This window comes from Epinephelus fuscoguttatus, linkage group LG2 (genome assembly GCF_011397635.1).
Source record: "Epinephelus fuscoguttatus linkage group LG2, E.fuscoguttatus.final_Chr_v1".
Lineage (NCBI taxonomy): Eukaryota > Metazoa > Chordata > Actinopteri > Perciformes > Serranidae > Epinephelus > Epinephelus fuscoguttatus.
In genome coordinates, this window is record NC_064753.1 from 2,184,100 (window position 1) to 2,211,871 (window position 27,772).

Consider the following 27,772-nt stretch of genomic DNA (forward strand, 5'->3'; position numbering starts at 1 on the left):
CCCAGAGCTCGTGACCATAGGTGAGGGTTGGAACGAAGATCGACCGGTAAATCGAGAGCTTCGCTTTCTGGCCAAGCTCCCTTTTCACCACAACGGACCGGTTAAGCACCCGCATCACTGCTGACGCTGCCCCAATCCGTCTGTCAATCTCCCGCTCCATCCTACCCTCACTCGTGAACAAGATCCCGAGATACTTAAACTCCTCCACCTGAGGAAGGACCTCCCCCCTGACCTGGAGTGGGCAATCCACCCTTTTCCGGCTGAGAACCATGGCCTCGGACTTGGAGGTGCTGATTCTCATCCCAGCCGCTTCACACTCGGCTGCGAACCGCCCCAGTGAGAGCTGGAGGTCACTGTTCGATGGAGCTAGGAGAACCATGTCATCCGCAAAAAGCAGGGACGAGATTCTCCCATCACCGAACCTGACACCCTCCACCACTCGGCTGCGCCTAGAAATTCTGTCCATAAAAGTTATGAACAGAACCGGTGACAAAGGGCAGCCCTGGCGGAGTCCAACCCTCACCGGGAACAGGTCCAACTTACTGCCAGCCACGCGAACCAGACTCATGCTCCTTCGGTACAGGGACTGGATGGTCCTTAGCAAGGGGCCACCAACCCCATACTCCCAGAGCACCCCCCACAGGATGCCCCTGGGGACACGGTCGTAAGCCTTCTCCAAATCCACAAAACACATGTGGACTGGTTGGGCGAACTCCCATGCCCTCCAGCACCCTGGCGAGGTAAAGAGCTGGTCCACGGTTCCGCATCCGGGACGAAAACCACATTGCTCCTCCTCGATCCGAGGTTCAACTATCGACCGGACCCTCTTCTCCAGCACCCTGGAGTAGACCTTACCGGGTAGGCTGAGGAGTGTGATCCCCCTGTAGTTGGAACACCCTCTGGTCCCCTTTCTTGAAAATGGGGACCACCACCCCGGTCTGCCACTCCAGAGGCACTGCCCCCGATGTCCACGCAATGTTGCAGAGGCGTGTCAGCCAAGACAGCCCTACAACATCCAGAGCCTTGAGATATCCGGGACGAATCTCATCCACCCCCGGGGCTCCGCGGCCTCGGAGTTGTTTCACCACCTCGGCGACTTCTGCCCCAGAAATTGGACGACCCGCCCCTGAGACCCCCGTCTCTGTTTCCTCACTGGAATACGTGTTGGTGGGATTGAGGAGCTCCTCAAAGTATTCCTTCCACCGCCCAACAATGTCCCCAGTTGACGTCAGCAGCTCCCCGCCTCCACTGTAAACAGTGTGAGCAAGTTGCCGCCTTCCCCCCCTGAGGCGCTGGACGGTTTGCCAGAACCTCTTTGGAGCCGATCGATAGTCTTCCTCCATGGCCTCACCGAACTCCTCCCACGCCCGAGTTTTTGCCTCCACGACTGCCGCCGCCGCGCTCCGCTTGGCCCGCCGGTACCCGTCAGCTGCTTCCGGAGACCCACAGACCAACCATGCCCTAAATAACGTAAGGCTATTTAATTTGTTTAATAAAAGGACAAGGTAAAGGGCGGGGCGCCCCCCTAATATAATGGTAGGGGAAACACTTGACATGTGTCAAGCAACGTTTGCAGACAGTGAAATTTCTGTTAATACTCCCTCATCATTTTATTCAATAGCGAAACCGAAATGATCCCACACCGGAGATTTGGATGACGGCGGTACTTCTTCAAACTTCTGTCTCTCGACTCCTCCGCTTGCCTTTGCCATGGCTCTCTGTGTTTGTGTTTGTTTTTTCCGCTTCTTTTCTGTGTGAGGCGAGCGTCACTTTCCCCGGCTCTAGTTACAACAGTGTGAGGGGGTGAATAGGTGTAGCCACAACAGTGATTGGACATTAACTCGCAGGGAGGGCTTTTTTGCCGCAGGCTGACTCGGCCGTTCTCTTTGCACATTCATGGATAGGCACACATACACATACCCGTGGTCCATAAGGGTGTATTGATCCATGCAGGGCGGACTGAACGGTTCAATATTTTACCGAGGACCCTAGTGTGGACATGGCTCTGCACCCTCTTGTGCCCTGAACTGATGTCTCCTTACAGTACTTCTGTTGCAGTAAATTTAAATAAAGTGTGGGGTGTCTTTTGTCTATATCCTTATGCTGAAATTGAGTTGAATATTTCTATGCTGTGGTACTGCTACTTTTACTTAGGTAAAACGTCTAAGTACTGGTCTCCTGCTACATCACTCAGTGTGTACTCACGTCTGGTCTCAGTTGTGGAGCTTTGCAGCCTAGTCAGCTGCTGGAGGAGACACGAACTCCTTACAACTAGAAAAAAAATTACAGGAGGAGGGAGAGAAGTAAAACAAAGATTATAAACATGCAACTAATGACTCAAGACAGAAAAAATAATCAATGGTGCCAGCCCGCCCTCCATTCAGGGCTTGTACTCCTTCAGAACAAGGAAATGGGCAGGTAGCATCATTTCACCCTAGAAACTAAACTCAAACTTCTCCCCTCTTGCAGGCACCACAGAAGGTTTCAAAGTCTAAATACTCACTGATATTTATTTAACATGATTTGGAATGTACAATATTGGATTTTTACCCACTTTTTCCCCCACCAAATCTTAGTGATTATCAAGTTTCTTCTGTAGTGGAATTAACGCCATATTATGCATGCATATTCTTATCGAGATGGCCTATCAGCAGCTGGAGACATGAAATAGAATGCTTTCCAATGTATGTAATATTCATACATTGTGCAGATTAAGAAAAAGAATGTTGGCTGATTCCAATATTTCTTTCAAGCCAATATCGGCCGATACAGATGACGTGCCCATATTATCGTGCATCCCTAAACGTGATAACATCTTCGCTATCAATATTCTTAATAAGAATTAAACGATTCAATGAAACACACATGTAAGTATCATTGTATATACTGTACACTGTTAACGTTATATCTAACTACCACATAGGAGCCTGTTACATTAATCGGCCCATATTTATTCAAACACCCTTTGCACTCTGCACCTTCTTACTAACGTTACTTAATTACAGTTTTGTAATACTGGTAACTTCTACAGAGCTGTTGATGAACTGGAGCAATGTTAACAGCATGCCAAGGATACAAAGCAAAAACTCGTCCCACATCCACTCACAACATTTCGATATGATCGTTAATGTGCCTAAATAAACTCATCTGTTAACGCCTATCAATGGCAGGCTAACGTTAGGATTAGCTAGCTCGAAGGTCAAACTATATATGACGAGACATATGACGGTTCAAAGTGAGACAGTGTCGTTTTCAATGGCAGGCAAATGCACGCATAATTCAACTGACCACTGTATCAGACAGCGTGTACAAAATAAAATGAGTTTCTAGCATACTTACGGTTAAAATTTCTTTCAAGACCACCGCGGACAAACCGCACCAGCGACGCCGCCATGTTAGTTCACTAGAACTGAATAACTGTTGTTGAGCTGCCGCCTACTAATGGGCAGGAGGAGAACAGCACGGAGTACATGGAGGCATTTCTGCTTCTTCTTCGTCTGTTGGGAATGTAGGACGGACTAGGCGCATTTGGCGCATTGCTGCCCCTCTTTGGTTGTTTTGTTTTGTCTTGTAAGCACTGAAAGACATCATCAGTGGAGTGCAGATAACGTGATATTCAGTGGCCGAAAGCAGAAAGTCACTTGTTTCATCACAGCTGAGTCGGGGATTTTAATGACCACAAAATGAAAAAACAACAACAAACTAACACGTCAGCTGCAGCTAAACAGCGTGAGGTGTGATGGGAACAGACTGCAGAGTGTGTTAGTAGGAACCCATGGGCTGCTTTGCTTTTTTCTTTTCTGGTTTAAATCAATATGTTGAATTGGCGCTGACCATGACAGAGCGTTGGTGAATGAAATCACATGTGCATATATATATGTGTGTGTGTGTGTGTGTGTGTGTATGTATATGTATATATATACACACACACACACACACATTTGTATATATACATCTATTTTTTGTTACCATATGAAAAATTAAATAATTAAATGCCCACTTTAGTTTCTGCAAATTCCTTTATGCCATTTCTCATTTGGAACAGATAGTGGACAGAAAGGAAGCAAAATGAAGTGTATAACAGTCAAAATAGAAGGTATTTTTTTTATTTCTTCCACAGTCAAAAGGGCACATCATATGACATGAATACAGATTACAGTATTAAATAGACCTATGTAATGTGTTGTTAGCAAGATTATAGTGAAGGGCCAAACACACTGAAAGCGTCTGTCCGTTTTATAGTAGTTTTCTGTCTTAAGTCTTAAAATTTTACTCACAAAGAAAATTGACGGAGGTATCCGTAATGCACAATAATTTTGCCTAAAATAGCAACGTTTCCTAAAATACTGATGTGCTGTAAGATAAGTTTCGTTACGCTCTCTCTATCTACTGCATGAAAATTAACCTGTATGGCTAAATCTGGCACATTTACGTCACTTAAGTGACGTAAGTGAAGTGTCATGTTAATTAATGTGCACTGTCCCTTTCTAAGGGCGGCACGGTGCTGTGGTGGTTAGCACTCTCGCCTCACAGCAAGAGGGTTGCCGGTTCGATCCCGGGCGTGGGAGCCCTTCTGTGTGGAGTTTGCATGTTCTCCCCGTGTCAGCGTGGGTTCTCTCCGGGCACTCCGGCTTCCTCCCACAGTCCAAAGACATGCAGATTGGGGACTAGGTTAATTGATAACTCTAAATTGTCCGTAGGTGTGAATGTGAGCGTGAATGGTTGTCTGTCTCTATGTGTCAGCCCTGCGACAGTCTGGCGACCTGTGCAGGGTGTACCCGATGGGATAAGCTCCAGCCCCCCTGCGACCCTCAAGAGGATGAAGCGGTTAGAAGATGAATGATGAATGATCTATCTCTCTCTCGTCTTTGTCTGATCTGTTGTCTCTCAGAGCTACAGATCAAATGAATGATTTATACTTTATGTTATTCTATGGCCTCATTTTTATACAAGCACTATTCATACTGTTTTAACCCTTTGAGACCTGTGTCAACATCAGTTTTCTTGTGCTGCATCCAAGTGCCCTTTCACAAGCATTTAAACCTTTGAAACCTGAGCAAATCAATTTGATTTTTTTTCAAACACATGGAAAAATAAAATGACAATGAGAAATAAGCTGGTAAAAGAGGACATGGAAATGACCTGAAAATCATTTTTTTTTAAAAAATTGAGAAAGACTGATAATTTTTTGAAAATTATGATTAAAAAACTGGGGAAAATGTCTAACTTTTGGAGTTTGTATTTTTTTATTTTTAATTTTTCTATTTTTCCATTTTTTTTTTTGCCTTTAATTTCCAGGTAATATTCTTGTAACTTCTTACTGTTTATTTTATTTTATTTACTTATTTTTGGGTCATTTCTAGTTAAGTTGCTCACTGCCTTCTTCCTATGTTTTTTTTAAAGAAATCAAGCCAATTTGCTCAGGTTTCTAAGGGTTAAAAAAAAAATTTGATAGTGTTTCCCATATTTGCTGAGAAAGAGTTTTATGTAAAAGGAATAACAATAATAATTATAGCTGCTGCACAGCGATGGGTCGGCTCCGGGCATTTTTAGGCAATTCTGAGCAACAAGCAGATGAATTGGAAGACATTTAGGAATTTAACAACACAATAGGCCTTTTGCATCAGCTGAAGATTGAACTCACAACCTCTGAGAGTAAGGATCAATTTCTATCTCACTGAGCTAATTAGTTAGTGACATGATTTTATGAGCTTTTTTAATGACAAAATTCTAACTATTAGAGGCAAAATTCATGACCTCCTGTCCTCAGATAGTACCTATCTAACCTCAAACACAGCTGTAAGACGTAATATATATTTAGATTGCTTCTCCCCGATTTCTCTTCAAGAACTGACCGCAGTGATTTCTTCATCTAAATCATCAACGTGTCTCTTAGACCCCATCCCAACTAGACCACTTAAGGAAGTCTTACCTTTAGTTAACACTCATATATTAGATATGATCAATATATCCTTATTAACAGGCTATGTACCACAGTCTTTTAAGGTAGCTGTAATTAAACCTCTACTAAAAAAGCCCACCCTGGATCCAGAGGTGTTAGCCAACTATAGACCAATATCTAATCTTCCCTTTCTTTCAAAGATCCTTGAGAAAGTAGTCGCAGACCAGCTGTGTGATTTTCTCCATGATAATAATTTATTTGAGGAATTTCAATCAGGATTTAGAGTGCATCATGCTGATTGCTTCAGACAAAGGACTCATCTCTGTACTTGTTTTATTAGATCTTAGTGCAGCGTTTGACACAATTGACCATCAAATTCTACTGCAGAGACTGGATCACTTAATTGGCCTAAAGGTTCTGTACTGAGCTGGATTAAATCTTATTTATCTGATCGTTTTCAGTTTGTTCACATTCATAATGAATCGTCCTTACGTACCAAAGTTTGTTTTGGAGTTCTGCAAGGTTCTGTGCTCGGACCAATCCTATTTACTCTATATATGCTTCCTTTAGGTAACATCATTAGAAATCACTCTGTATATTTCCATTGTTATGCGGATGATACACAGTTGTATTTATCTATGAAGCCAGAAGAAAGTAATCAATTAACTAAACTCCATAACTGCCTTAAAGACATAAAAACCTGGATGAGCACCAGTTTTCTGATGTTAAATTCAGACAGAACTGACGTCATTGTTCTTGGCCCCAAACAACTCAGAGACTCTTTATCTGATGACATAGTTTCTCTAGATGGCATTGTTCTGGCCTCTAGCACTACTGTAAGAAACCTTGGAGTAACATTTGATCAAGATTTGTCTTTTAATTCTCATTTAAAACAAACCTCACGGACTGCATTTTTTCATTTGCGTAATATTGCGAAAATTAGGCCTATCCTGACCTGAAAAGATGCAGAAAAATTGGTCCATGCTTTTGTTACCTCTAGGCTGGATTACTGTAACTCTCTGTTATCAGGTAGCTCTAGTAAGTCCTTAAAAACTCTCCAGCTAATTCAGAATGCAGCAGCACGTGTACTAACAGGAACTAAGAAACGAGATCATATTTCTCCTGTTTTAGCTTCTCTGCACTGGCTCCCTGTAAAATCCAGAATTGAATTTAAAATCCTACTGTTAACTTATAAAGCTCTAAATGGTCAAGCTCCGTCATATCTTAGAGAGCTCATAGTGCCTTATTATCCCACCAGAACACTGCGCTGTGAGAACGCAGGGTTACTCGTGGTCCCTAAAGTCTCCAAAAGTAGATCAGGAGCCAGAGCCTTTAGCTATCAGGCTCCTCTCCTGTGGAATCATCTTCCTGTTGCGGTCCGGGAGGCAGACACCATCTCCACATTTAAGACTAGACTTTAGACTTTCCTCTTTCATAAAGCTTATAGTTAGGGCTGGCTCAGGCTTGCCTTGTACCAGCCCTTAGTTAGGCTGACTTAGGCCTAGTCTGCCGGAGGACCCCCCTATAATACACCGGGCACCTTCTCTCCTTCTCTCTCTCTTAATTAGTTAATTGATTACTTTCTTCTGGCTTCATCGATAAATACAACTGAGTATCATCCGCATAACAATGGAAATTTATAGAGTGATTTCTAATGATGTTACCTAAAGGAAGCATATATAGAGTAAATAGGATTGGTCCGAGCACAGAACCTTGCAGAACTCCAAAACAAACTTTGGTACGTAAGGACGATTCATTATGAATGTGAACAAACTGAAAACGATCAGATAAATAAGATTTAATCCAGCTCAGTACAGAACCTTTAGGCCAATTAAGTGATCCAGTCTCTGCAGTAGAATTTGATGGTCAATTGTGTCAAACGCTGCACTAAGATCTAATAAAACAAGTACAGAGATGAGTCCTTTGTCTGAAGCAATCAGAAGGTCATTTGTAATTTTGACTAGTGCTGTCTCAGTGCTATGATGCACTCTAAATCCTGACTGAAATTCCTCAAATAAATTATTATCATGGAGAAAATCACACAGCTGGTCTGCGACTACTTTCTCAAGGATCTTTGAAAGAAAGGGAAGATTAGATATTGGTCTATAGTTGGCTAACACCTCTGGATCCAGGGTGGGCTTTTTTAGGAGAGGTTTAATTACAGCTACCTTAAAAGACTGTGGTACATAGCCTGTTAATAAGGATATATTGATCATATCTAATATATAAGTGTTAACTAAAGGTAAGACCTCCTTAAGTAGCCTAGTTGGGATGGGGTCTAAGAGACACGTTGATGATTTAGATGAAGAAATCACTGCAGTCAATTCTTGAAGAGAAATTGGGGAGAAGCAATCTAAATATATATTAGGTTTTACAGCTGTGTTTGAGGTTAGATAGGTACTATCTGAGGACAGGAGGTCATGAATTTTGCCTCTAATAGTTAGAATTTTGTCATTAAAAAAGCTCATAAAATCATTACTGCTAAGGGCTAAAGGAATACAAGGCTCAATAGAGCTTTGACTCTCAGTCAGTCTGGCTACAGTGCTGAAAAGAAACCTGGGGTTGTTCTTATTGTCTTCTATTAATGCTGAGTAATAGTTTGCTCTGGCATTGCGGAGGCCCCTCTTATATGTTTTGAGACTGTCTGTCCAGATTAAATGAGATTCTTCCAGTTTGGTTAATCGCCAATTCCTTTCAAATTTTCGCGATATTTGTTTTAACTTACGGGTTTGAGAGTTATACCAAGGAGTGAACTTTCTTTGCTTTTTTAACTTCTTTTTAAGAGGTGCTACAGAGTCAAGTGTTGTTCGCTGATCAAAGTCGGTACAGGAAACCTCTGTTACTGAGGGACTTGGTATTGAATTTAACGACGGAGTAATCTTTTCCTTAAATTTTGCGACAGCACTATCTGATAAACATCTAGTATAGTAACTGTTGCTGAGTGGCGTGTAATCGAGTAAAAAGAAATCAAAAGTAATCAGATAATGATCCGATAGCGAGGGATTCTGTGGAAAGACATTTAGATTATCAATTTCAATTCCATACGTCAGAACTAGATCGAGGGTATGGTTAAAACAATGAGTGGGTTCATGTACACCCTGACTGAAGCCAATGGAGTCTAATAATGAGATAAACGCGGTAGCCAGAGAGTCATTATCAACGTCAACATGAATGTTAAAATCGCCTACAATAATAACTTTATCTGATTTAAGAACTAAACTGGATAAAAACTCTGAGAATTCAGATACAAATTCAGAATACGGGCCAGGAGCACGGTACACTATAACAAATAAAAGTGGCTGCGAGGTTTTCCAGGTCGGATGTAAAAGACTAAGAACGAGGCTTTCAAATGAATTATAGTCTAGTTTAGGTTTAGGGCTGATTAACACACTAGAGTTAAAAATGGCTGCAACTCCCCCTCCTCGGCCGCTGCCTCGAGGAATGTGGGTATTATTATGACTGGAAGGAGTGGACTCATTTAGACTAACATATTCATCTGGACACAGCCAGGTTTCAGTGAGACTGAGTAAATCAATATGATTATCTGATATTAAATCGTTTACTAACACTGCTTTAGACGACAGAGACCTGATATTTAACAGTCCGCATTTAATTCTCCTGTTTTGTCTTTCTGTCACAGAAGAGGTTTTAATTTTTATGAGGTTGTTATGCACAACTCCTCTTTGTTTAATTTTAGATTTAAATAATTTAGGTGGTCGGGAGACAGACACCGTTTGTATAAATCTATGAAAACTATGGCTGGGTAACTGAACTAGAAGCTCAGAGAAGCGTGTAGGACTGCGTCTCCGAGTCCTGGTCTCACTCTGGGTTGTCAGGGATTTAAATTACTAATAAAGTTTGCCAGGTTCCTAGAAATGAGAGCAGCTCCATCCAAAGTGGGATGAATGCCGTCTCTCCTAATAAGACCAGGTTTTCCCCAGAAAGTTTGCCAATTATTAACGAAACCCACATCGTTTGCTGGACACCACCTGGACAGCCAACGATTGAATGATGACATTTTAATGTAATTTCTTCACTAGAATCACTATAACAGCTTTCATGTACACACTATATATACACGTTATAATTAGTTGTACCTACATGTGGAAACAAAGGAGCATAAACACCAATAGACCATTTTCACTCACTTATATTTTATTTGACATCACTGTCAGTATTTTGGAAATTCTGAGGCAGTGCAGGAAGGTGTGATAAATTGAACTGAAATGTTTTCCAGTAAACACAGTAGCAGCTTGACTGCTGAATTATAATGAATGAATTATATAATTAGTAATAAAATGTCCTGGTCTTGCTGAGTGTTTTTATGATTACAGTCACATCATTATTGATGATCTTTAACATCTTTTTTTGTATATTTTTTTTTTAACATCTTTCAGCCACAAGCAAGAAACCAGGCAGTCAGGGAGTTACACGAAAGAAGTTGCATGTTTTATATGATAAGTTATTAAAAAAAATGATAATGTTTCTTCGGGCTGCACGGTGGTGTGGTGGTTAGCACTGTCACCTCACAGCAAGAGGGTTCCCGGTTCGATCCCGGGTGTGGGAGCCCTTCTGTGCAGAGTTTGCATGTTCTCCCCGTGTCAGCGTGGGTTCTCTCCGGGCATCCAGACTTCCTCCCACAGTCCAAAGACATGCAGATTGGGGATTAGGTTAATTGATAACTCTAAATTGTCCGTAGGTGTGAATGTGAGCATGAGTGGTTGTCTGTCTCTATGTGTCAGCCCTGCGATAGTCTGGCGACCTGTGCAGGGTGTACCCTGCCTCTCGCCCAATGTCAGCTGGGATAGGCTCCAGCCCCCCCACGACCCTCAAGAGGATGAAGCGGTTAGAAGATGAATGAATGATAATGTTACTTGTACAAATTGCCATTTTTGCTTACTGCCAAGTTGTGAATTTCCAGTAATTTCCATTTCCCAGTAAAAACTTGACAATTTGATTTAAAAACATTAAGGGAAATACAAGTGGTTTGGTGTTGTCTTCAGTGGGTGTACATTCTGACATGGAGTACTGTATAAGGCTCTGATTCCAGTGTTACAGCAGCTGTGGGAGCATAATGAGGTCTGACCCGGTGTCCTGCTCACTCAGCTGGACTGTTTACACACCTGCTGGTAGTATTTCCTCAGCATGTCCAGCTGAGCCGAACGCACCAGAATGTGTGGTCGCATAGACGCCAGCTTCTGACAGGCTTCCTCTGGAGTCCAGCAGTGTAACTGTCAGCAGAAAAGTGCAAATGTCAAAATCAACAGAGTTGCTATTCACTGACGGACTGGAGAAACAGATGGGACCAAGATTCATAAAATCAGTGAATCTCCTGGATGTTGATATCAGCGTTACTGTCGCCATTTTTGGCTTTAAAATTGAACAATAACTTTGAGGTTAAGCTGTAATCTTATATAAAGCTTTGGAACAGTGCAGCAGTACAAAGGCAGAGCAACAAATCCTACACAATTCACCCAGTCTGGATGTAAAAACCATGAATGACAAATTATTAATCATAACATCAATAGGGGAAAATCCCTGCATGATTTGAATGCAGACAGTACAACCTTCAAGCCACAGGGACCAGCTCTTTCTTCAACCCCAAGGGAATGCTTACTAACAAGACAACTGGGAGATTTACAATGTCCTGCAAACAGCAGCATTCAAGGTAAGAAGAGCCCTTTTTCCTTACATGATGCCACTGACTGGCCCTCTTGTTCCCAACTTAAATCCAATTGAGCACCTATGGGACGTTAAGTATCGGTGCATCCAACGCTGCCAAGTACCACCACAGACCATCCAGGAGCTAAGTGATGCCCTGATCCAGGTCTGGGGGGAGATCCCCCGGGACACCATCTGCCGACTCATCAGGAGCATGCCGAGATGTTGTCGGGAGTGCATAAAGGCACGCAGGGGCCATATGCACTGCTGTGTCACATCATGAGTTGCTGTGATAAAATTTACAGAAGTTGGATGAGCCTGTGTGATTACAATTTGTTATTTTGATTTTCGGTGTGATTTTGAATCCAGCCCTCATGGGTTGGTGATTTTGGTTTCCACTGATGGTTGTTACATCATTTTGTTCTAAACAAATTATACAATGTACATCAGTAAAGATTTTAAACTTGAATAATTCCTTCATCAAGATCTGATGTGTGTTCCCTTATTTCCTTTGAGCAGTATAAACTGTACCTTAGACATGAGGCTTCACTCAAACAACTTCAGTATTAAACTTAATAAAAAATAATTAAAAACTAAATAAGAAGGAGAGGGAAAAATGGCTCAGTCCTCATTCTGTGTAAAAAAGCATTCTAAAGTCCAGTTGAAATTCATTTGAGGCTTCAGTTAAATCAAGTGGGGATCTTATGACATTACTGTGACATTAATGATTTGAGCAGTCCACTTCAGCTCAGCACATGTATTTTCTGAGAAAAGACTACCTGAATTGACAAGCTTTGTCAGATTCCCACTTAATCTGTGTGAGTGTGACTGCTGAGGTCTCATATTAGCCTCAGTTGGAGTCCCCCCTGACAAAATGTGTACTGACCTGAATGAGGTATGCAGCAACGAGTGTGGCGCTGCGGGAACGTCCAGCCTTGCAGTGGACGTACACGCTGCTTCCCTTCCCTCGGTGCTGCAGGGCGAACTCCACACCTCGGCACAGGTTCTCCAGGCTGGGGACACCAGTAAGGTCAACCGTGCTCAGCCTCAGCTGCTCCACCCCTACAGCCCGCCACTCCTGATGCCAGCATCAAACACATCAAATCAACCACTCATGGATGAGTGGAATATGTAAAGAAAAAAAAAAAAAACACCCTCAGCCCTGTTTATAATGTTAGAAATCAGCCACTGATGCTCAACAGATGCTTTTCAGATCTAAGCAGCACCAACCTGAGGCCAAACCAAATGATTATGTTCATTATCAATTAATCTGCTTATTATTTTGTCAATTAATGCAAAAGAAACATGTTGATGCCTGTAAGAATTTCCCAGATTACTTCAGATTACTTGTTTTGTCCAACCCACGGAAATTCAGTTTATTTATCATACATGGCAAAGAAAAATCAGAAAATCCTCACATTTCAGAAGATGGATCTAGTAAATGTTTGACACTTCTTGAAAAATGACTGAAACAATAAATCAATTGTAAAAATGGTTGCTGATTAAATTTCAGTTGACTGACTAATCGATTAACTGACTTTGTATTTCAGGTATAAACCAATCATTAATAGTTCAGTTAATTTAAATAATCTAACAGAAACAAAACTCCATCTCTTGAGGAGAGTCACAAAAGAAACGTGGACTACTTAAACTGTGAAATGAGCACTTGGTGATTTTGTGTCTTCGACAGTATCAATAGTGTTCATATTATTATTATTATATTAAATATTATTATAGTGTTAATGGCTCTGTTATAGACACAGGATGCCTCTAAATGGAATCCTTAGTAAAGTGAACTCACCTCAGCTGAGTTGCAGAAGTATTTGGTCTCATACTCCTCGTTCATGGTTATAACGCCTCGAACATTTTCTGTTTCTACCAGCTGTAACACAAAGAAATGGCAACCATCAATTTAAATACACTACAAAAACAAACACTTTTTATTGTGGATGAAAAACATGATGTGTTAATAAATGACATCTTCCAAATGTAAGATTTGGACAGTTTAAAATCACCACTGTGTTTTTTAATACTATGGTTGAGTGTAGGACTACAATACCCTGCACTCAAAGCAGCTATAAACAGCAGCTATGTATGAATTGTCTGGCCCTAACTTGTAAATATTTTCTATATGTTTTATGCTAGGAACAATCACTGTTAAGGACAGAAAATGCATTTAAAGCTACGCCTGTCTGACCTAATTCTGACTTGTGAAAGCCCACCTCCCCCAGGTTGGAAAAAAAGAAATTAAGGCCCAATCCCAATTCCTATCTTAACCCTCAATCTTAACCCTCAGTCTCAAAAATCCGCGCTCCCGCGAAGTGCTAGTGCTGTCCCGATTCTCAGAGTGTTGAGTTGAGGGTCAAGAATAAGGACTGTATGGCCCTCACTTTTAAGATTTTCCAGGACCACCCTTGGTGGTGAGTGCTATCCCAGAATCCTTTGCGTATCATCCACAGAGCCCAGCCAAACCTGGCCGAGTACAGACGATTCAGTCAATGCAAGATGGCGGCAACAAGCATAAGGAAGCAGAGTTATCAATGTGAGTATTTTCCTTGTTAATAGTTGTTTTAAAATTATGATAACCATTGCATTATCTTAGTTTAAGATTTTTTTTACCTCTTTGTAGCGTAATACACATATTTTTTTTAGCTAGCTAACGAAGCTGTCGCGGGCGACAGCTTGCTTGCTCCGCACATAACCCTGGTTCTCTGATAACCGAGTATGCTGTCATTCAGTTACAAAAAGTAATTTTTCTCAGTGATAATGTAGTTGTTAAGTTGTTTTAATATACATGAAATGTTTTCATCGACATTTTTGTAAGATGACTGGACGGTGTCATCTCCTGTAGCCATAGAGTCTGCAGCTAGTAACATTACAGCTGCAGGTTAACGTTAGTGATCGTATTATCTGGTGACTTTCCACTGAATAAGTTACGTCAGTTGTTGTGGTACAGGTTATTTGGTTGAAAATCAACTTATAACCCAAAGATTGAAACGTTAACGTTGATGAAAGTCACCAGGTAACACTTGTGTGACCATGTAAACAGCCTCACCAGTTCTGCTGGATGTTGACTACAGTATTCATTGTGATAACACTTGCATGAAACTAAACTATTAACTTAACGAATATCTGACAGGTAGCCCAAAAAAATAAAAAATAAAAGAAAGTAATGCTGTTATCTCTGTTCCATTTCAGGGCCACCAGACAAAACATGAGCCCTGATTCATTTCAGGGCCACCAATGAAGACAAGTTTACAAAAAGCAAGCAGGCTCCAAAAAAACTGTGGGAGTGAGTAATTTGTAACTTGTGAACTGTTCATATTCATAACATAATTCTTGGTGACAACGGCAACTGTTCCCCTAGTGATCAAGCATTCTGTTTCAATATGAAATCAGCACAGCTGAAGACGGCATTGTCTAAGATTATTGTTTGGTAACTGTACATTTGTTTTGGAGCTGCCCCTATACTGTCACTTTTTGGAAAGATTTTGTCGAGTATATTTATTGCAACATTTATGTTCTATTTTCACTACTGTACAAAGATGTGCTGTTTGGATTTTATGATGTCAGCATTTCAAAACAAAAACAATTCTAAATCATTAATCTATTTATTATCTTAGCGAAATTCCATATTCATAAGAGTAAATTTTGTAAAAGAAAACCCTTGTTCAAAATTTTTATGAATGAAATGCAGCAATACTTAGAAACCATTCAGCACTCCACAAACTCCAAAGCTATAAAGACTTAAGACTAAAGATTTAATTGTTTGAGCTGCTGAACTTTTCTATTTATTTATTTCTCTCTTTTCTCTTAACCCTGGCATATTTGTTCTGTTCATGTCTGTCACTGCTTGTTTTGTACAAGAATTGAAATAAAGTGTCGGAAAAAAACAAAAAAAAAACGTTGCGTCTTTTTATCAACGACTACTGATGACGTATATTTCTTCTTCTTTGAATTGACAAACTGGATGGAGTTTTGGCATATTGATTGCTGCCCCCCATAGTCTTAAGACGTATTTGCCTTTGAGGGGTGTCCCATTTTAAAGTCACAGGATAGCCCTTAACACTTGGTTTTGAGGTGAGATTTAGGGTTGAGCTTGAAAATTGAGGGTTGAGCTTGAAAATTAAGATTGAGGGTTAAGATAGGAATTGGGATTAGGCCTAAATTTTAGGATTGACAAGAATAAAAATCATAGTCATAGTGGGTCAAAATGATGAGATGTGAAACAGAGAATCGCCACCTTAAAGCTCCAGTAGGCAACATTGTTTTGGTATAATTGAGTAAAAAACTTATAATATCCTCTAAGCATAATGTAAATCAAGTGGTCTGAGACAAACACCACCAACTCTGTGTTCAGCCTCTAAAGAATCAGTTTCGTGCCAATGTGCATCAACCAATCAAAGGTCAGCTCAGACCACTGCGTTCCTATTGGCTGTTCTACTGCATATGCGTGTTCCCGTGCCGCTGGCAGAAGGGGAGAGCAAGCGGCAATGGCAAACAGTGCACCAGGTAAAACAGTTATTCCAGCATTGGCTACAACTGCCTACACAGCTAAACAACCCAAAAAAAGGAAGACAGAACTCGGTTCCCCGGAGCCTCGGAGGGAGGGGAAGGGTGAAGCGGGGCCAGGCTTGGCCGGAGGGCGAAAAGTTCGGCCGTGGGAGCAGAGCTGTGGGAGCGGAGCCGAGGGCTCTCCACAGAGAGCCAAGCCGAGGGGGTATGTGCAGGGCGGCCTGCTGTGCGGTGAGGGAGAGCCGAGGCTCAGGAATATGTGCGGGTCCACAAGGGAGGGATGAGGAGGGCTGCTGCATGGTGAGGGAGAGCCAAGGCTCGCGAGTATGTGCGGGGCAGCAAGGGAGGGATGGGGAGGGCTGCTGCACGGTGACGGAGAGCTGAGGCTCCCAGAGAGGGAGAAATAGAACCAAGTAGGATAAAATACTTGCATGCTCGTCTGGTAGGAGGGGCTCAGGGCGGAGACGAACGAAACCTAACTCAGATGAGACTCAAAGATCAACCGTTTTCAGGCTTTCTACCTACTGCAGCTTTAACGTGGTGGAGTGGTTAGCGTGTCCCTGTGAACCTGGAAGCTGTGTTGTCTGGGGCTAATAGCCCCTGGTAGGGTCTCCCAAGGCAAAGTGGTCCCAGGGGAGGGACAAGACTAAGAGCGATTCAAAGACCTCGATGACACAGACTTTTTGGGAGGTGAGCACCTCGCCCAGTATGAGGACACCGGGGCCCCCTCCTGGAGCCAGACCCAGGGGGAGAACTTGCCAGCGACTTTCTGGTGGCCGGGCCTTAAGCCATGGGGCCCGGTCAGACTCAGCCCGAACAGATAACATGGAGCTGTCACCCTGCGGGTCCACCACCCGCAGGGACAGAAATCGGGTTCAGATGCACTGTATGCTGGGCTGCAGGCAGGGCGGGGCCCCTGGCATGCTGATCCCTGGCGTTGCGGACTGGGTTCGAGAACGTGGAATGTCACCTCTCTGGTGGGGAAGGAGCAGAGCGTAGTACTGGTTCTGGAACCAAACTCCTGGAGAGGGGCTGGACTCTCGCTTTTTCCGGAGTTGCCCAGGGTGACGGGCGGGTGTGGAGATACTCACAAGCCCCCAGCTGAGTGCTGCTTTGTTGGGGTTGTCCCCGGAGAACAAGAGGGTCGCCTTGATGCGACTGCGGGTAACAAGAAGAAGGTCTCTGACTGTTGTTTGTGCGTATGCATCAAACAGCAGTGCAGAGCACCCGGCCAAGTCTCTTGGCGGTGTCCTGCAAGGGGTGCCGGCTGGGTACTCCATAGTTATTCTGGGGGACTTCAACGCTCACACGGGCAATGACGGAGAAACCTGGAGGGGGGTGATTGGGAAGAACGGCCTGCCTGACCTGAACCTGAGTGGTGTTTTGTTATTGGACTTCTGTGCGAGTCATGGACTGGCTATAATGGACACCATGTTTGAACACAGGGAGGGTCATACGTGTAACTGGTACCAGAACACCCTAGGCCAAAGATTAATGATCGACTTTGTGGTTGTATCATCAGATCTGCGGCCATGTGTCTTGGACACTAGGGTGAAGAGAGGAGTAGAGCTGTCAACTGAACACCACCTGGTGGTGAGTTGGATCAGATGGCGGGGGAGGCTGCCGGGCAGACCTGGTAAACCCAAACGTGTAGTGAGGGTGAACTGGGAACATCTGGCTGAGGCCCCTGTCCATGGGGTCTTCAACTCCCACCTCCAGAAGAATTTCATGTGTATCCCGGGGGAGGTTGGGGACATGAGGTCTGAGTAGTCCATGATCAAAACCTCTATCTTGGAGGCGGCTGCTAGGAGCTGTAGTCAGAAGGTTATCGTGCCTGTTGTGGCACAACTGAAGTCTCGCTGGTGGATACCAGCGGTGAAAGAGGCCATTAGGCTGAAGAAGCAGGCCTTTCAATTCTGGCTGGCCCAGGGATCTCCTGAAGCAGCGGACAGGTACCGGTTGGCCAGAAGGGCTGTAGCTGTGGTGGTCGCTGAAGCAAAAACGTGGGTGTGGAAGGAGTTCGGGGAGGCTATGGAGAAGGACTTTCGGTTGGCCTCAAGGAAGTTCTGGCAGACAGACGACTCAGGAAGGGAAAGCAGGGCTTGTCTCAGGCTGTGCTCAGCAGAGAAGGAGAACTGCTGACCCGAACAGGGGACATCATCAAGTGGTGGAAGAAGCACTTTGAGGACCTCCTGAACACGTCCACCGTGAATGAGACAGAGCCTGAAGACTCGGGGAAACTCTTGCCCATATCCCTGGCGGATGATGCTGAGGTAGTTACAAAGCTCCCCAGAGGCGAGGCTCCAGGTGTGGATGAGAGTCGCCCTGAGATGCTGAAGGCTCTGGACACTGTTGGGCTGTCTTGGCTGACACGCCTTTTCAGTGTCACGTGGAAGTCGGGTACGGTGCCTGCAGAGTGACAGACCAGGGTGGTGGTCCCCATCTTCAAAAAAAGGACACCGGAGGGTGTGCTCCAACTATCGGGGTATCACGCTGCTCAGTCTCCTGTGTAAAGTTTGATCCAGGGTGCTGGAAAGGAGGCTCCAACCGATTGTCAAACCTCAGATGCAGGAGGAGCAATGCAGATTCTGTTCTGGCTGCTGAAAACTGGACCAGCTCTTTACCCTTGCGAGGCTGCTGGAGGGGTCGTGGGAGTTTGCCCATCCAGTCTACATCTTGTGGGGGATACTGTGGGAGTACAGGGTGCCAGGCTCGCTGCTATGAACCATCCGGTCCCTGTATGACCAAAGTGATAGCTGTGTCCGCATACTTGGTGTAAAGTCAGACACGTTCTCGGTGGGTGCTAGCCTCCGCCAAGGTTGTCCCTTGTCACCAATCCAGTTTGTGATTTTCATGGACAGGATCTTGAGGCACAGCCGTGGGGGAGGAAGGGTTCCGGTTTGGGGACCTCAGAATTGCATCTCTGCTTTTCGCAGATGATGTGGTTCTGTTGGCTTCATCACACCATGACCTCCAGCATGCACTGGGGCGGTTTGCAGCCAAGTGTGAAGCAGTTGCGATGAGAGTCAAAACCTCCAAATTTGAGGGCATGGTTCTCTGCCAGAAACTGGTGGATTGCCCTCTCCGGGTTGGGGGAGAGTTACTGCCTCAAGCGAAGGAGTTCAAGTATCTCGGGGTCTTGTTCACGAGTGAGGATAGAATGGAGCGTGAGGTGGATCGGCGGTTCGGTGTGGCTTCTGCAGTGATGTAGGCGCTGCGCCGGTCTGTTGTGGTAAAGAGGGAGCTGAGCCGAAAGGCGAAGCTTTTGATTTACTGGCCCATCTGCGTCCCAACTCTCATTTATGGTCATAAGCTCTGGGTAGTGACCAAAAGAATGAGATCGCGGATACAAGGGGCAGAAATGAGTTTCCTCCGTGGGGTGGCTAGGCTCAGCCTTAGAGATAGGGTGAGGAGCTCGGACATCTGGAGGGAGCTCAGAGTAGAGCCGCTGCTCCTTCGTGTCGAAAGGGGTCAGTTGAGGTGGTTCAGGCATCTGACCAGGATGCCTCCTGGGTGCCTCCCGTGAGAGGTGTCCCAGGCACATCCCACTGGTAGGAGGCCCCGGGGTAGACCCAGAACATGCTGGAGGGATTACATATCTCGTCTGGCCTGAGAACACCTTGGGGTCCCCCTGAAGGAGCTGTAAAGCGTTGCTAGAGAGAGGGATGTCTGGGGTGCTTTGCTTGGCCTGCTGCCTCCGCGACCTGGCCCTGGATAGGCAGATGAAAATGGATGGATGGAGTAAAAATAAACTATGATATAATTTTGACAGTAAAAAAAAAATAGAATATATATAACTATTTTCCTTATCAATTAATAAGCTGATAATTTTCTCTATAAATAATTTTGTCTAATAATCACAACTTACAGGAGGAGACAGAGATGGATTCAAAATGTTTGCTTTATTCAGCATCAAATCTCAACAGCTTCACAAGTAACTAAAAAGACTAATTTTTAACCCTAACCCTAACCTCGAATCTGTAGGTGAGGGGGGGGTGAACACGACTCGCGGCAGTATTTTGAATTTGAGTGCAATAACCATTTTAGCCACATTCTTACATACAGCGTGTTTAATATGGCGGAGCTCCGCATGACCACACAAACGGAGGGGGAGTGGATAGGACGAGGGGATAGGAGCCAATTTGGGACTAAGCCCGTATGTCCGCACTTCACCGCACTTGCAGACTCGCAGACTTTGCGGGCGAGTTCACGGGAACTCCTAGAGTGCCTAGGGCTGTCTCCACAATTCATCCAGACTTTCTGCGGACTTCCAGAGAGGCCGCTTGGGGTGCAGGCTTCAGCAGACTTCACTAGTTTAATTACCCACAATTCATTGCAATACGGACGTGACATTATGTTTTTTCCAAATTGCTAACAGAAGAAAAAAAAAAAAACACACACACACACACACACACACACCACATAAACTTATTATAAATTGTAATATTAAAATGTTACTTGAATAATGAAGGCCAAATATAAAATTCAACAACATCATGATACAGAAATATGTAGAAGTGTAGGCTATAGAGGTAATTAATATGCATTTCAATATTGCAGTCTAGCCTATAGGCTAAAAGCTGTGCAATCTGAAACCAAACTCATGGGCTAAGAAAAAATAGCCGAAAAAGGACAAAAGCAAGTCTTCCAATGTAAGTAATACCTAAATTATTTAGTAATAGTATGGTTCCATAAATAAACATTTCTGTTTTTGAATGTGTATAGCCTATGTGTATGAATGTTGTTATGTTCACCCCCAATAAAAGCCTCTAAATGGGATTTATATCTTGTTATCTGCAGGAACAGATGAGTTCAGCACTGTTCATCAACGTATATGACACATAAATGAATATGACGGCAGCGACAGTTGAGCGTTTCCACGGCAACGAGTAAAACATTCTGGAGGGCTGTCTATCAGCCGCTTGCAGTCTCTGCCCTTGCAGACTTTACGTGATTAAAGTAAATACGTCATATTACATACAACTGAAGTCCGCGAGGGCTCAGTCCGCAACTCCTAGTCACGTTTCTGAGTATCAGAAATTAATTCACTGTAGTAAATAAGTACATAGTAAAAAGACAAAGATACAAAGCATATATGTCTATAAACTGCTGCTGCTGCTAGTCCAGTGACCCACTGTGCTGTCACTTGACAGTCATTGGTAGTCACCTGTCACTGGTCTCCTTCTGTCTGAAAGTAATTAAAATAATATTAGTTATTAAATCATTAAAACCATTACATTATCAAATTAATAGGATGTGATTACTCTTGACTACCATACAAGACTAAGGACAGAATTAAAAAAAAAAACAAAAAACATCTAAAGCAATAAAATCAACATGCTCTTTCACCAAGGTAAGGCAAGCCTAAAATATGTAAACAAGGCAGATAACCATATGTTATACACATTAGTTATACTGTGTAATAATACATTTCTATAATGTAATTATGCTATGTCATATATACTTATATTGGCCCGTATACATATATAAATGTACATACCCTTATCCACAGCCCTTATATTTATACTGTGTACATACTGTGTAATATTCTGGTGCAAATTCCAGTGTGCTATATTTTGCCACTTCCTGTGGAATAATATTTATTAATTTCTTTATTTTTACTGTAAAAACACTACACGTGTATTACACTCATCCTGTGCAGCTATCAATCATGAGCATACAGTATCTGTTTCAGTGAAAGGTGTACATAGATTTTCTATTATTTTCATTATCTAATTTGTATTCAAAAAATATTTTTATCCCTATTTAGCACTCAAACACTTTTATCCTTTGATTTGACTAAATTTAAAATTCCCACAATGAACCAAGATTATAAAAACACTTGTGATGCAGAATTAACAATTGAAGAACTAGATGAGGCACATAATCCTCTACATTTAGACAAATCCCCAGGCTCTGATGGTTTGACAGCCAATTTTTACAAACATTTTGGGATATAATTAGAGGATTTTTATACAGGGTTTTAGGTGAAGCTCTCAGTGAGCATAATCTTCCTACAAGTATGAAGCAGGGGGTTATAGTTTTGATTCCGAAACCAGATAAAAATCCCAAAATCATAGACAATCTAGGACCTACCTTAAAAAATGACTATAAACTATTCGCACATATATACACAAGTCATATTAAAAAAGGTATAAAGTTGTCAGTGAAACTCAGTCAGGTTTCCTAAATGACAGATCTATTCATAATAACATCCAACTCATTTTAGATATACTAGATTACAGTGAAATGATTGAGGACAAAGGTTTAATTTTATTTCTGGACTTCAAGAAAGCATTCGACACAATCGAACATCCCTTCATGATTCATACTCTAAAGGCATATGGATTTGGGGACTGTTTCATACAAGTCATAGAGTGTTTTTACAAGGACATCAATAGTTGTGTTTCACTACCTCATGGGACGTCGCCTCGTTTTGATTTGCAAAAAGGAATTTGGCAGGGCTGTCCAGCAAGCCCAGGACTATTCATTTTAGCTGCAGAAATGCTAGCCATGATAAAAAAAAACTGTGAAATGTTGACAAAACTTAATGTATTTGGAACAGAACTTGCAATAAGTCAGTTTGCGGATGACACAACCCTGCTGCTCAAGGATGAACATCAGATTCCTGTTGCCATACAGAACACTGAAATCTTTTCAAGGGCCTCTGGACTGTTAATTAATATCCAAAAATGTGAATTTCTATCGATTCATGAAAATGCTCAGAATGTCATTCATGATATACCTGTCAAAACTGTGGTAAAATATATTGGGTATCTATGTAACGAAAGACCAAAATGAACGAGATTTACTTAACTTGACCAAAAAACTAGATGAATGTAAACAAAAACTTAATATTTGGTTGCAGAGATATTTATCTATTTTTGGAAGAACTTATCTTACCAAAATGGAAAGCATCTCTGGAGGTATTCATCCTGCATCCTCATTAGCACTTTGCTAAGATTTATCCAGATCCATAAACCAACTCAATTTTAACTTTATATGGAGGAATCTAACTCATTATATCAAAAAAAGCGATCACTGTTCAAGTCCTCTCTGAAGGGGGATTAAAGGCGATAGACTTTGAATGTATGAATAGAACTTTAAAATTGAATTGGCTGAAGTAATATGTAAAATCCAGGGAAAATATATCAGGGTTCCTACACATTTGGAATTTCAAAATTCCATACCCTAATTTCCAGACTTTGCTGCGTTATTTTTTTTTTTTTCAGAGAATATGTGACATCTGAGTAAATATATCAGTGTATCATATTTCATATCATATTTAATTATTCTTAATAGGCGATTGTAGCCAAATACCATAATGGCATGCAAATAAAAACTCAGGTAAGTTCAATGTCTGGGCTGAGGCAAAAAGGTTGGGACTCTGGGTGCAAGCGATGCAGTAACGAGACGTCTGTGTTTTTTCCTTTCATGTGGCTTAGAATCACCTTCTCCCCCATGTTGGCAATGTCAAACGATTTCACACAAAGCTTGCATCTAGCTCTGTGTATGAATTGGGAATCCTTGGCCAACCAGTATTTATATACGGTATTGTCAAGCCATCCATCCAAAAACTTGCATCTATCCATTGTGAACCACGTGAAACTCGTCTTCTTGTCGAAGGTGCAGTGTTGGAGTGAAACTTGGTACTGGGGGGCTGCAGGAGGGTCATGGGACAGCGGACTGGACATACCACTTGTCAATCAGGTAAAAGGGGCGGTATGTTTTCTGAGATGTTTGCCCTCACACAAACTGTGCTTGGCCCGGCATAAAACATGATCCGGATTGATTAAATTATTTTTGGAAATACCTAATTTTCTATTTTAGAAAACAGTATTTTGGTAATAGTGGTAATAGTCTGGAAACATAATATTTTTTCCATTCATTATTTTTCATTTTCCATACTTTTTAATACCTGGAAATTGATCAGATGTATTTCCATACTTTTCCATACTTTCCATACTTGCGTAGGAACCCTGATATATGGCACATATTCCCCAAAGTGTATTTGATAACATGGGTGGTATAGAGTTTATCTGTGATTACTGTATAATCAAATTGTCTATTAAACTGGCAAAATATCACCAGCAGGTTCTGCTTTTTTGGAAATTACTTTACAAGCACAACTTTACACCTCACAGTAATCCATTGTGGAATAACAGATCTATTCTTCATAAAAGGAAATTCTAGGTTTTATAGAGACTGGATGGATAAGAATATTTGGTGCATAATGGATCTTTTAGATGCAAATGGAGATTTAACACCTTATAACTAGGGTTGGGAATCTCTGTGATAGACGATTCGATACATATCTAGATACACGGGTTACGATATGATTCAAAAATGACATATTTTTAATACAGAACAATTCGATACGATTCGATACAGTGTATGAACGATACGATTCGATACGATTCGATACAGTGTAGGAACGTTACGATTTGATATGATTTGATAAGATTCTATGATTAACATTTGTTCATGCAGACATTAATCATATATTATAAAATAAAGAAGCCAATTCTATAAAAGTGACATTCTTACAGTATTTTCAAATTTGTAAAAGATCACATCCCCAAGCATTGTTGCTGTATGGCACCGGCAAAAATAAAATAAAAAGACAAACAACAACAAAATCACACATTGTCTGTGTTTTTGTATGTATCTTATATGGACGTGAATCTGGAATAAAGTTTATCATAACGCTGTACAATATAAACATAAAGCAGAATAAAATAATAACATACAATGTAGGGGCAGAATCTGACATCTCCTGTTATTAGCTGATATCATGGACTGTGATGACTAGCAGCTTGTCACTGACAGCATGTCAGACTATTTCTCTGTGTTTGCTACACTCTGTGTTTGTCATTTATAAAAAGATAAATCACTTCTCTATAATACATCAATGATATTTCAATGGAATAAATTACTTATTGATTTATTCATACTTCAAAAACAGCATCAATAAGTGATTAACATAGGGGGGATCAAAATAAAATTTTACCCTGAAACCAAAGTGTTCCCAAACGGAGGACTTAAGGTTTGCGGGTGGGTCTTCAGGTTCGTCAGGCTCACTTGCCATGTTGTCAAAATGCGAGAATGCGCTGCACAAAGTGAAAGCGGAGATTTATGGTCGGACTCGGTCCGTCAATCAATTATGTCTGTCGGGGAACCAGATATTTTAAATGGTTCGGCTCGCAAAAACGGAATTAAAATAAAACAAAATAAAATAATGTCCTGCGCCCAATAATTCGGTACAGGGTCGTGCCGAACCCAAAGTCACGTACCGAACGGTACGACACAAATACATGTACAGTTACGGCCCTAGCAGTCATGACACCGACGAAGACTTCTTGGACCTGGAGCCGGGCTTCTCGGTCGCCGGTAAGCTGTTATCTTGCGCAGCAGAGCACTATGGCCACCGTATTTGACAGGAATACGTATTTCTGTCTGTGTCCGTGACCCCCTGTTCAACCCACAACCGGCAGGATTCGCCTTTAGTTTCTGCTGCGGCTTGGCTGCTCCCTGGTTTATCCAACCAGCATTAGCTTCTGTTCCTCATCTTCACCGGTCAAGCTGGCGCTGATGTTTACATCCGTTATCGTTGTCAGTAATGCCTGCTACGGAGCCTGCCGCCGGCTCTCACGTTGTTTCAGAGATGCAAACTGTTAAAGCCAGTCAACCGATTGCTAGTCCTGCGATACCCGATCCATGACTCTACAATCAATTCATCTTAGGATTCATGGCTGATTGGTATCGATTCAGGAGGCTGCTACTGATGTAGCCGTATCTCTCCCTTGTCAAACCAGATATCCGGTCATATCGGTTAATTGTCCCCAACCCTACTTATAACAACTTCTGTGGTAAATATGACTTTGATTGTAATCTCAAAGTTTTTAAATCTCTTACAAAAGCCATACCCAAAGCATTACTTATCCTAGTCATAAAGAAATACATCACAAAGTAATTGATGATTTTTACCCATCTAGTGAATTTTTAAGTCTATGATTTGGATTTGAAAGCAATGAATGTGTTTTCTGTAAAGGTGATATTGAAACAACAGAGCGCCTCTTTGTTACATGCTCTCACACCCAGTTGTTCTGGAAATTATTTACAGACTGGTAAAAAAGAAAAAACTCAGCAATGCCTGCTTTAGACTACAATAGTATAACTTTTGGCGTATTGTAACAAACAGTTGGACTTAATGATAAATGTTTTACTAATCTTAGCCAAATTCTTTATTCATAAAGCCAAATTTCTAAAGACCCCACCCATCTTCACATGCTTCTTAAATGAATTTCAACTTTATATTAAGTCCCTAAAATGTATGGAGCCCAAACTTGCCAAAGATCTCTATTTAATGTTCAAAAATGATCTAACTAATGAAGCATAACAGTTATTAAGTCAACCTTTTTAATTCTAATGTATTTAATTTACTTACGGTCTATGTACTTTCTATTATTTTTTTATTATTATTTTTTTGTTTGTCTGTTTATTTGCTGTTTGTTTATTGTTTCATGCCCTTTTATCTTCTGTGTTGTATTATTTATTTTTGAACATGGTTTCATCTCTTCAATATGGTGTCTGTTCTTGTTGAATTTTCTTCTTCTTTTTGAATTAAGTGTACTATTTGCCTTACTGGTTTGTACATTCATTTGATTGCAATAGAGTTTAAAAAATAATAATAATAAATTAGCCCCTGTTCTTCTTTTGCGGCAGCCTCCGGAGGTGAAGTCAGATAAGGTTGCACCAATCACAACAGACTGAGCGAGCTGACCAATCAGAGCAGACTGGGCTGCTGGGGAGGCGGGACATGAGCCCAAACACAACGTTGGCGTTTCAGACAGGGGTGCTGTAGCAGTGAGCAGTGTAAGACATATAATGTGTGCTTTTAACATTGAAGCACATAAATCTATTCCATTAGACCCCAATAGTACAGATTTATATCAATACGATCCTGAGCATAATAGGTCCACTTTAAAAGGTCCTGTGTCCATATATAGGCCTATGTATATACATTTTAGAACACTACATATATTTTGCTACTGCAAAACTGGCTGAATTGAGATGAACAGACTGAAAACACAATCTTATTAGATAAAAACAGATTCATTGCAACAGATCGCAGTGTATCACAACATATGCATCAGGTCACAAAAGAATATCACAACTTAAGTAAGGTTTTGAATACAGGACTAAGTATTTTCACAGTGTGGCATTAGTACTTTGACGCAAGTAAAGGATGTGAGTACTTCTCCCACCACCGGTAATGAGTAGTGTTCAGTGAGAGGCCAACATTTGTCAGTGTTACCTGTTTAGTGATGGATCTGAACGGCAGCGCTCCGAGGATCACCGTGTCGTCCACTCGGTCAAACCAACGTCTCGACGTCACCTTCTCCATGAAAACATTGTAGGCTAACGTTGGGTAGAAAAGGAGCCTCGCTAATGCTCCGGACATGGCCTTAAAATACTGTGGAATAAATTATATCAAAACTGTATTTCTTTACTGTTAACGTACGTGTTCTATGCCGGCCTGTCAGTCGGATAACGTGTTCTCTTCTTCTTTGGGTGATTTTAAAGTTCCGCCCCTGGCGGTTACAACTGGACTTCCGGTGCGAATCCTTCATAATAAGATCCGTGACCTCCACGGTCGCGTATTTTTATGACACGCTATACACAATCGTTCAT

General features: G+C 42.0%; 2 protein-coding genes across 2 annotated transcripts in view; both read right to left on the reverse strand.

The window, feature by feature from the left end:
* ndufs3 (NADH:ubiquinone oxidoreductase core subunit S3) overlaps positions 1-3,493 on the reverse strand; it is a 48,445-nt gene extending 44,952 nt beyond the window's left edge. Inside the window, exons 1-2 of the mRNA XM_049603431.1 lie at positions 3,340-3,493; positions 2,206-2,271 (exon numbers count right to left, since the gene is read on the reverse strand). Of these exons, the coding sequence (XP_049459388.1) occupies positions 2,206-2,271; positions 3,340-3,394 (121 nt within the window). The 5' untranslated portion in view covers positions 3,395-3,493. The remainder of the gene's footprint in view (positions 1-2,205; positions 2,272-3,339) is intronic.
* Positions 3,494-9,730: 6,237 nt separating this feature from the next.
* On the reverse strand, positions 9,731-27,668 carry ptpmt1 (protein tyrosine phosphatase mitochondrial 1). The gene is made up of 4 exons (XM_049603537.1): positions 27,396-27,668; positions 13,365-13,445; positions 12,450-12,641; positions 9,731-11,133 (listed from the first exon to the last, which is right to left on the reverse strand). Exons 1-4 carry the CDS (start codon positions 27,540-27,542, stop codon positions 11,005-11,007), a joined length of 549 nt encoding a protein of 182 aa, XP_049459494.1. The 5' UTR covers positions 27,543-27,668; the 3' UTR covers positions 9,731-11,004.
* Between the last annotated feature and the right edge of the window lie 104 nt (positions 27,669-27,772).